The sequence below is a fragment of the Eptatretus burgeri genome, chromosome 12, assembly GCF_056783735.1.
Source record: "Eptatretus burgeri isolate ZD-2024b chromosome 12, Ebu_testis_v1, whole genome shotgun sequence".
In the NCBI taxonomy this organism is placed as follows: Eukaryota; Metazoa; Chordata; class Myxini; order Myxiniformes; family Myxinidae; genus Eptatretus; species Eptatretus burgeri.
In genome coordinates this window covers 85,195,916-85,207,273 of record NC_140972.1, presented here as the reverse complement: position 1 = coordinate 85,207,273, position 11,358 = coordinate 85,195,916, and the positions used below count along the sequence as shown (strand labels likewise).

Here is an 11,358-nt window from a genome sequence, read left to right as displayed (position 1 = left end):
CACTTTGTCGCAAATCAGGGGAGTCGACGAAACCCTTATTTTTTGAGTAATTTTGATCGGCGGATCGTCTTCAAACTTCATGGGAATATAGTTCATGGTCTGGCGCTCAGCTGATTAATTTTTGGTGGCGATCGGCCTTGACCTTCATGGTTAGCGCTGGAGGTCGAAAGTTTTTGATCCCAAGGTCAAATTTTGAAATCTTAGATTCCATATCGAGTAATACCTCATATGAAAGCGCTTGATAAGTGCTTTCCAGATCTGTCAAAAGTTTGACGCTATGACGTCATTTGATGACGTCTTGACTAAAAAACGGATTTTTCATGAAAATTTTATTTCCTCAGTTCTCATCAAAATCTCTTGATATTTCATGTACAACGGTCATGGAGAGATACCATTAACCGTACGAAAATATAAAGGTAAAAGGTCAAGCATCAAGGTCGACGAAACCATTATTTTTGAGTAACTTTAATCGAATAAATAAGTCACTCATGTTCACATTTTGGCAAGATACTGGTCACCCTGGAGGTGACTTGGTTTTTTTTTGTCTGTCTGTTTGTTTGTCCACACAGAACTTTCATGTTTTTCTCCGCAACTGCTTATCGGATTGAGACAAAATTTTCACCATTATTGCGACTACTTATGTAGAATGTTTTAATGATAATTATGATGTCATAGCTCACGTGGTGTTACAGCCATATTGGAAAAATGGGAAAACAATTGGACCTCTGTATCTCCGAAACTGCACCAAGAAAAAAATATGAAACTTGGCACACGGCAAGTACTCCACATGTGGAATGAGTGCGATATATTTTTATTTTAATGACGTCATCGGTGCCCTCGTTATGACGTCATAATTGCATATGTAGAACGCCACACATCCAATCAGTATGAAAAAATTTGAGGGTCATTTTGGGATAAAATGGTCCACAGAAAAAAAATTCATGACGTCATCGGTCACGTGATTCGGCAGTCATATTGTTTAAAAAAAAACAAAAAAAACCTTCAAAAATCTTCTTCTCTGAAGTGGCTGAACAGATCGAGGCAAAACTTTACATGTATGACTGCCTATCCATGAGGAACAAAAGGTTCACACATATGATGTCATTGGTCACTTGGTTTGGGCAGCCATATTGGATTTGCCCTAAAACTTATAAAAAATCTTCTTCAGAAAGGCTGGACAAATAAAGGGGAAACTTCACACAAGTGTTCCCCAAGCCATGGGTGTACAAGTGGCACCAGCAAGTACTCCTCATGGGGAATGAGTGTTTTTTTAATGACTTTATAGGTATCTTTGTTATGACATCATAATTGCATATGTATAACGCTACATCCGATCAGTATAAAAAAATTTTGAGGGTCATCTAGGGATAAAATGGTCCACAAAATTTATTTGATAATGTCATCAGTCACGTGATTCTGCAGCCATATTGTTTTTTTATTAACCTTCAAAAACCTTCTTCTCTGAAACGGCTGAACAGATCGAGGCGAAACTTTACACATATGACCGCCTATCTATGAGGAACAAAAGGGTCACACACATGACATCAAAGGTCACATGGTTTGGCAGTTATTCTCTGTACCCTAACAAATTTACCCTGAAACCTTTAAAAAATTCACCACTCAAAAGAAGTCCTGGCGACGGTTTGCAATCTCTGAATGCTCTTTTTCTTGTTATAAATGTAATTGTGCTGAAAACGCAAAAATAATTGCACAACTTTTCTAACACTAAATTGCAAGTGCGATTCAGGCTCCTCTTTAGTATGGTTGTGAATCTAAGGAGAAAACATGCCATTTTCAACATGGCAAATTAAGTGCGTTAGCATGTTATCACTTTGGCAATATTGCCTGTGCACAATTTTGTTTACCTGTTCTATCGCTTTGTTCCTCCCTTTACTCTTCCCTTCCGTAGACCTCTGTGAAGATGCGCTTGCTCTGTGTCCAAGTTCTAAAGGGGCTCTTGGAGGAAATCTTAGATGTAAGTTATCTATTTCTCCACAGCCATTTTGAGAATTGACAGTGTACAAAAGAGAATGGAAGAGAGTGTGGGGTCAAGATATGGGATTACACAGTGGGTGTGGTGGGTCATAGCTCTACCATTTTTCGATGGACAGGTATATATAAATGACCCCACATTTTTGATCACAGATATTCCATTTGTTTTTTTATGAGTCACAATCGTAATCATAATATAATGGGAGTAAGCCTGGAATTTTGAACACACTTTTATCTGAACATATTCTGTTCAAACTTCCGAAATCTTCACACTACGTGTTCCATCTATTTACGCAGGTGATAGCAGATTCAAAAAATCGGATATCGATAGAATTTTCAAAGAGGGAATCGATGACGTCACAATCAGCAGCGTTCGGCGGCAAACCGACGGCTGGGTCCCAGACGACTTGCTTTACTTAACCAAGTCCATGAGTTCAGGACGTTTGTTGAACTCAGCATTTACGACTTTTATCCTGCCATGTTGTTAATCTGTTGATGGAGGTAATATAGAAACGATGAATATGTCAAATCGTTCGTGTTACTCATCCGGCACTATGTGTCAAGGCCAACAATCTAAATCGACTGGTCTCAAACGCTATCATGGGCACCCAGACACTCCACCAATATGAACTGAGCTGTTGAATGAGGCGCAAAACATCCAAAAAAACTACCGTAACCGAGTATTGTGATCCACCCTGTCCCCCATACCCGTCATAGACGGGTATCTGCTCATATATATATATATATATATATATATATATATATATATATATATATATATATATATATGAGCCTGGTGTTGGGGCAGTGGTTAGGGCAGCGGCTTGGGATCCAAAAGGTCCTGAGTTCAAGCCCCGTTGGGCCACTGAATTAATACACCAGGGGGTTGACTCAGCCTGTCATCCTTCCGAGGTCGGCGAAGTGAGTACCAGTATACTGGGCCGGTGTATACCCCGGTTAAAATAGGTGTACCATATCCCTGTGTCGTAAGAGGCGACCAGGGTTGCGTCAGGAAGGGCATCCGGCGTAAAACATGTGCCAAATCACGATGCGGATCATACGGATGATCCGCTGTGGCGACCCCTAACGGGAGCAGCCAAAAGAAGAAGAAGAAGAAGATATATATATATATATATATATATATATATATATATATATATATATATATATATATATATATATTATACAATATACAAGCAGGGAACCGTGGAACTTCCACGCAAAGTAAAATGAAAATGTGACTTCAAGTCCTCATTTCCCCTCTCCCCTCGCTACCTACCAGATGCCGAGTACCTCCCCCTCCAAACCCGAAGGCTTCAACCCCCCCCGCCCCCGGGACTCCTCAACCTCCCTCCTCCCACCACAACTCCTCAACCCCTCCTCCCACCACAACTCCTCAACCCCCTCCTCACACCACAACTCCTCAACCCCCTCCTCACACCACAACTCCTCAACCCCCTCCTCACACCACAACTCCTCAACCCCCTCCTCACACCACAACTCCTCAACCCCCCTCCTCACACCACAACTCCTCAACCCCCTCCTCACACCACAACTCCTCAACCCCCTCCTCACACCACAACTCCTCAACCCCCTCCTCACACCACAACTCCTCAACCCCCTCCTCACACCACAACTCCTCAACCCCCTCCTCACACCACAACTCCTCAACCCCCTCCTCACACCACAACTCCTCAACCCCCTCCTCACACCACAACTCCTCAACCCCCTCCTCACACCACAACTCCTCAACCCCCTCCTCACACCACAACTCCTCAACCCCCTCCTCACACCACAACTCCTCAACCCCCTCCTCACACCACAACTCCTCAACCCCCTCCTCACACCACAACTCCTCAACCCCCTCCTCACACCACAACTCCTCAACCCCCTCCTCACACCACAACTCCTCAACCCCCTCCTCACACCACAACTCCTCAACCCCTCCTCACACCACAACTCCTCAACCCCTCCTCACACCACAACTCCTCAACCCCTCCTCACACCACAACTCCTCAACCCCCTCCTCACACCACAACTCCTCAACCCCCTCCTCACACCACAACTCCTCAACCCCCTCCTCACACCACAACTCCTCAACCCCCTCCTCACACCACAACTCCTCAACCCCCTCCTCACACCACAACTCCTCAACCCCCTCCTCACACCACAACTCCTCAACCCCCTCCTCACACCACAACTCCTCAACCCCCTCCTCACACCACAACTCCTCAACCCCCTCCTCACACCACAACTCCTCAACCCCCTCCTCACACCACAACTCTTCAACCCCCTCCTCACACCACAACTCCTCAACCCCCTTCCTCACACCTCAACCCCACACCTCACACCACAACTCCTCAACCCCCTTCCTCACACCTCAACCCCACGCCTCACACCACAACTCCTCAACCCCCTCCCCACACCACAACTCCTAAACCCCCCCCACACCACAACTCCTCAACCCCTCCCCCCACCCCTAACCACAACTAAACCCCTCCCCTTTGAAAGTCTCAACCCCCACCCCTAACCACAACTCAACCCCTCCCCTCCAAAAGTCTCAACCTCCTGCTCCCAACTCTGTCCTATCTTTTCCTCCTTCCCCCTGCATGCATGCGCTGTTACCGTCTCAGGTTGGGGGGTGAAGGGGTGTACGAAGTTCTCCCCGAATCACCACACAATATGCATATGATGTATATCAAGTCGCACTGAAATGTCAGTCTAATTGTACACTGAGTTCCAGATTCTCAAATTTCTGAATCGCTGGAAAAGAAAAGATAGAGGAAAGATTGTGAGATGATCTGTGATGTCGTTATATCGAAACATCCTCAACAAAGTAACTGATCATTGTAGTTGCACATTAGAAGCTTGTTGGGGTTGCTTTAGCATCAAGAACGAACTTTAAGTGTACCGGATTTGATACACTATAGTACTTTTGGAGAAACTCTGTGAAATCTTTCATTGTTTTGAGAACATGTTGGTTAATTTGTAAGTCGTTTTGTGAAGCATTTTACTTTGATTTTCTCTCTTTTTTTTGCAGTATGAAAAAGTGGGGAAACTAACTTCTGATGCCAAGTTTGGTAAGTTTCAGCAAGACAGTCAGCCTGCTTCAGTTAGTGGCTTTATTGCCTCATTGTGTTATCTATCATTTAACTGAATTGCATGAAATTTGCATGCCAAAATAGAACTAAATGTCATTGTGTTGGCAGGAGCATTAACTTTATGATAACATCACTCACAGAGGCTGGAGACATAAAGGCTACGATTGCTGTGTTGGAATTCATCATCAGCAGTGCAGCCAAGTACAGTGTTGATGGACAGTCACTGTCCAGTGAGCTGCAGCAGCTCGGCCTGCCCAAAGGTAGCCCAGTCCTGCCTATTTCTATGAAAATTATGTATTTTGTATGCAAAATTTGGCCAATGTATGATATTATGTCACTTTGTATAAATTTTATGCTGGAAAAATTATAGTGAAATAAAACTCAAAATTTGTCGTAAAACTTAAAAAAAAACAGTAAATGTATGAGGGTCGGTACGAAAGTAATCCCTCTTATTTTTCAGTTCGTAACCAAAGCGTCATAGGAAACCAGAAGCCAAGTGTAACCAGTTCATATCATAGGAAAGCTACATGAGATCACAATAAAAAGGTTTGTATCTCCTGCCCATTTTAAGTTGAGCGGCACCGTCATTGGTCACGTGACAACATTACACCACGCTTTCAAAATGGCTGCCCCACTAGATGTGCATACAGAGCAGAGAACAGTTATTGAATTTCTTACTGTGGAAGAGGTTCCTCCAGTGGATATTCATTGGCGTTTAAAGAATGTGTATAGCGACTCCACCATTGATGTGAGTGAGCACCTTTAGACGTTTGGCAAAGCGTTTCAAGAGCGGGGAAACCGATACCAATGACGAGCCTTGAAGTGGTCGGCCTGCAACAGCAGTGACCCAGGAAAACAAGTCATATTGATGCACTCATTTAAATGCACGAGTGGGCCCGTTGGTCCGATGGACCAAATTCTCATCGGACTTCACAGCCCTGTTGCATACCCACCTGCTGTACTGCTTGAGCATTGGCTTCCTTTCACTAAGCCCAGATGTGCTGGGGGCCAGCGCGGGGATTATATGTTCGTTATTATTATTGCCATATGATACCACTATTCTCATAATTGTAAATATTATTAGTGTTAATTAATATATGCTTTGTTGCAATGTTATCATTGTTTTTGTTACATATTTTGTAATAAGAATTCCATGCCACGGTAGAAGGATGTATCAAGCTGCTTTATATACCTTAACACGGCATGTATGAAAAAAACATGGGAATTCTTATGGGTTTTTTTGTCGTATAGTTGAGTCTTAAAGGGTTAACAGGATCAACAGTCTTCGAGGTCTTTGTGACTTTTGGGTTCTCAGGAACATTTGGATCCTTGGGTTCTTCAGGGTCTTGGGGCTTTCAGAGCCTTCAAAGTTCAAAGGGGTCTCAGCCTCTCACCTTTCTTGGTTTCACACTGTGGAAAACAAGGCATTTAAGATCATTGGTGTCTCACAGTCGGTGGTATTTCTGTCTTCTACCATCTTCTCTCCGGCTTCGCCCTCCCTACTTTGTCTGCGATTTCCCCCCCCCCCCCATATTTCTGCAGGGTGCTCAAGGTCCGCTAGCAACCCCCTTCTGGTAAAACTACCAAAATAAGAATCACTGCTCACCTTCATTGTGCTATTTTCCCACCTTTGGAACAAACTCCCACACTCTCTTCTATCACACTCTTCCCTCCAGGTTTTCAAAACAGCTGTTCATCCACCACCTCTTATCTTTCCCCATCCAAAACCATGATCTTTTCTACCCCTGTTAATCCACCGCAACCCACCTCCTTCAAATTCCCTGCTTTCCTTCCTGAAAGTTCCTGTAGTTAAGGACCTGAAAGTCCCTGTAATGTCCATCTTTTATTCCCCATGTTCCCTGGCCCATATCTCTCCCTTCCACAGATCTCCTAATGTTGCTGTTAACTACTGGTTTGTACTTACCTCTCCTGCCCCTCTTGTCTCCTGCTCCCCTTGTTGTGCATTCTGTGTGTTAGCTCTTTCACGAGCCTCAACATTCTGTACAAAAAAAAGCAGTCTAAAGAGTCAAAAAGTAGTGTGTAATTGATGAATAGATATACATAATTAATCGACAAAAACTATGACACACACACACACACACACACACACACACACACACACACACACCACTTTCCCGACCGCATGGATCATCAGCTTGGCACCGTTTCATTCCTCCTCGGGTTTTCGATCCTCTCAGCCCAGAACCTCTCCAAACGGCGGATCCACAACCTCGGTCACGGATCCACATCAGTGGATTACCTACATCAGCAGATACACAACCTCAGTTGCATTCAGGCAGTCAGTCAATTCCACAAGAATCAAATAAATTCATAAGTAACATAAATATTGAAGTCATTGGTCCCAAAAGTCAGTCTTAATCTTTTCTTTTTCCCCCCGGTGTATGGGCTTGTCCGTCGACACGCAAAATTACTGTGCTTCCCCATTGTCTCAGGTCGCTCACCTGCATTTATTTTTTTCATTTTGCCTTGTATCCATCAGCAAATGGTGCTATGATGAATAAAATCATCATAATCATCATCAAATAACGATGTTCTGACAGATCGGTAGAGCTTGACTGACACACCAGCACTTCCACATGTCGAAAATCAAACAAATCATATTTAATTATTAATATTCTGCATCCATCCATTGGGACCATACACTGTCCAGAGCGTTGGTGCTGCCTAAGTAGTCTCCTTGGCTATTGGGTACAATCCTGGACTGTTTGCCACTCCGACACAGGATACCAACAAGCTGGCACTCATTTTGCCGACATCGGAAGGATGACAGGCAGTCAACCCCACCCGGTATTAATTCAATAGCGGAGGGGGATTTGAACTCAGCATCCGAGGATCCCAAGCCCACCACCCTAACCATTAAGCCAACACCAGGCATATACAAACATATGCAGAATGTAAATTAATATACAGATGTTCCACTGTCTCCACAGGACTACACTGAGTGTAAATACGTGTCATGCGGTCCAATGGCAATGCAACCTCAAAAAATGAAAATAGACCATTTGGTCCGTCATTGCTGTGTTGCACTCCCAGGTTAGTTATTGTTTCAGCTCTAAACCTCAACCTTCGTCTTGTGCTAAAGTCTCAATAACTCGACCTTGTGTTGTGTTGTGTTGTGTTGTGTGGTGTTGTGTGGTGTGTGTTCTATTTTCTTACTCTAATGCAGCTATAACGTATGTATGTTTCCGAAATCGCAGCCCCTGGTTTTGTGTGTGCTCCCCCAGAAATGGATGGGAAACTGAACCTGGAATTCAATTATAAAAATATATGTGCATTGTGCATACACAAATAAAAACAATTTGAAACTAATTAAATAATGCAACTATCACAGAACATGGTGATTATGAGCTGTTTGAGAAGAACTGTCATTAAGTGTCCGTCGTAGACGGGCCCTTCAGCTAGTTATAACAATCCGCTTTCGGGATTAAACTACAAAATGAGACTGCCAGGCTTTTAAATAGGTCATAGGCCATTGATTAAAAGGGAAAGGTCATGATCGATTTATCAGGATTATGATCAATTTAATTTGATTCCAATTTGGTGTTTTATAATGTACACAATGGGTACATTTTTTTTTTTCGGTTGGGGTGGGGGTGGGGAAAATTTTAATCTCTAAAAAGTTAATTTCCATTTTCTCCCCACATTTCCCTGCCTTTTTTTTCTTGATCAGATGTATTTTTCTCAATTTATCCACTCACCCTACTTTCCCATTTGCCTGCACATTGCTTCAATGCTTTCCCCACGTTATTGCTCACTTGAATTTTTATATCCGTCCAAATTATTTCATGGCATAGTAATATCCACCAGAGGGCATCTTTATACAACGGTGTGTGGAGGGTACATAGCTGTGAGCTTTGATGTTCCAATTAAACATAATATTCAGAGGGTTCAGTCGATTAAATTGGAAAAATAAATTATTAAATTCTATAAAATCAGATGATACGCTTGATTTATAATGGTTGGCAAGAAATGGATATAATATTTATTTGTTAGTTTTTAAAAAATTAAAAAATTCTTTCACATTAATTTGTTAGAATAGCAATGTCGTTAACCTTTAAAAATTTGGTGAATAACTTTGCTAAATGTAAGAACTAATACCATGAAAGACTGAAATTTAAATTTATTTAAATTCAATTTCCAAGCTGGCTTCCAAAACCAGTCACCGACTGGGCATCCTCCGTCGTGCAGTCCTTCATTAGCACACCTGAGCTCCTGACCACATACAAAGCTTTCGTCCGCAGCCAGATGAAGTACCGCTCTCTGCTCTGGGCTGGTGCCCTCGCCTCTCACCTTTCTCGGCTTCACGCTGTGGAAAACAAAGCATTTAAGATCATTGGTATACCCCGCGATGAGGCCAAGTCTTTGGGTCTCTCACTCTCTCACCGCAGGCAGGTCGGTGGTCTTTCTGTCTTCTACCGTCTCCTCTCTGGCCGAGCTCCCTCTCCCCCCCCCCCCCGTGCTCTGTCTGCGATATGTCCACCCCATATTTCTGCAAGGTGCTCAAGGTCTGTCAGCAACCCCCTTCTGATAAAACTACTAAAATCAAGAATCACTGCTCACCTTCACTCTTTCATTCCTCTTTTTCCCCACCTTTGGAATTAACTCCCACACTCTCTTCAATCCCATTCTTCCCTCCATGTCTTCAAAACAGCTGTTTACCACCATCTCTTGTCTTCCCCCATCCAAAACCACGATCTTTTCTACCCCCGCTAATCCATCTCAAACCCACCTCCTTCAAGTTCCCTGCTTTCCTTCCTGAAAGTCCCTGTGGTGTCCATCTTGTTTATCCTGTGTACCCTGCCCCATCTCTCTCCCTTACACAGATCTCATGTCTCTGTTCCACACTTTTTTCCTTCCCTCTCCCATCCCTCTTGTCTCCTGCTCCCATTGTTGTATGTTCTGTGTTAGTTCTTGTACGAGCCTCGACAGTGTATACAAAAAAAAAATACAATTTTAATTGCATACTTTGAATGCAATGGTTCTCATGCTTCCAAACACTTTACTTTTCAGGCTGAGAAATTTTGCTACTTGTGATGCACTTAATTTTGTGATGTGCTTGGACAGCATCTTAGAGAATCACTCTGTACACAAATGTTGGGTGATTTCCTGACATACAAAATGAAATAACAGATGTTCCTCTTGCCTTCGGCATTTTTGGTGAGTCTGCAAGTACAATGGGACCTCTCACCCCAGTAATGTGGTGGTGTTGTTTCTACAGAACATGCTGTCACACTTTGTAAGTGCTATGAAGACAAGCAGGGTGAACTGCAGGAAAAGCTGAAAGCTCAGAGCATGCGCTGTAAGTATCTGGACACAAAGTTTGATTTTTTTTTTGAGTCACATGGCATTTTGTTCTCAAACCTCATATTCATCCAGGGATGCACTTGTAGCTGCTAATTGTGAGGGATTTGTGAAAATAAAAACATTCATAATACAAGATTTTATGATGCTCTTACTTGTCCCTTTTTTATTTTATTTTATTTCTTGTGGAATGCAGTGAGCAGGCTGGCCGGCATGGCATGGCGTGTTGATTATATTCTGAGCTCCAGTGTGTTACTTGAGGTGAATGAGCCTTCAGTGCAGCTCAAGCTGAATGTGCAGGACGGGATGACGAGTGAGGTGCGACCAGTCTCTTTTACCATGACAAACGGCCAGCTGCATGTGATGCTGATGGGTAAGACAGGTATCCATACGAGTTTGAAAAATAACTTCATTTGGAATTGAAAGAATATTGTTTTTGTAATATTTGGATTGGAACTGAGCATTGTGTTCATTCTGCTTTTTTAATGCATTTTCATCTTACATTTCTCTCCCACACCTTCCCCAGAACTTAAACAGGCACTGAAGATGATGGATGACATTTGTTGAACTTTATTTCAATCTTGATTACGATCGTTCTGTTTCACTAATGTGATTAAATCGATCGATTTTGTAGTGCAACTCATTTTGTTTACATGATGAAATGCAAGATGTATTTACGTGGAAATTTATTTTGCACTTATGTACAATATAACCTTTTTCAGATATTTCACATGTACTGTATTATTTGTTTTATTTGTTTGTGAGATACAGGCTCATGGAAGAGCATGGTAGTGGAGGGTTAAAAAAAGCAATAAATTGGCAGGGGGACAGTGGGCCACACATTGACAAAACGAGAATGGGAATTAACTAACGTGTGCACCCTTAGATGGCCACGTGCAAGCCAGAGAGCATTGAAGGGTGATTGGCTGGACTCAAAACCATG

General features: G+C 42.9%; 1 protein-coding gene across 1 annotated transcript in view; it reads left to right on the top strand.

Annotated features, from left to right (window-relative positions):
- COMMD4 (COMM domain containing 4) overlaps positions 1-11,145 on the top strand; it is a 21,053-nt gene extending 9,908 nt beyond the window's left edge. The window contains exons 3-8 of the mRNA XM_085848718.1: positions 1,910-1,975; positions 5,033-5,072; positions 5,234-5,353; positions 10,333-10,413; positions 10,612-10,788; positions 10,942-11,145. Coding sequence (XP_085704844.1) covers positions 1,910-1,975; positions 5,033-5,072; positions 5,234-5,353; positions 10,333-10,413; positions 10,612-10,788; positions 10,942-10,982 — 525 coding nt within the window. The 3' untranslated portion in view covers positions 10,983-11,145. The remainder of the gene's footprint in view (positions 1-1,909; positions 1,976-5,032; positions 5,073-5,233; positions 5,354-10,332; positions 10,414-10,611; positions 10,789-10,941) is intronic.
- Positions 11,146-11,358: the final 213 nt, after the last annotated feature.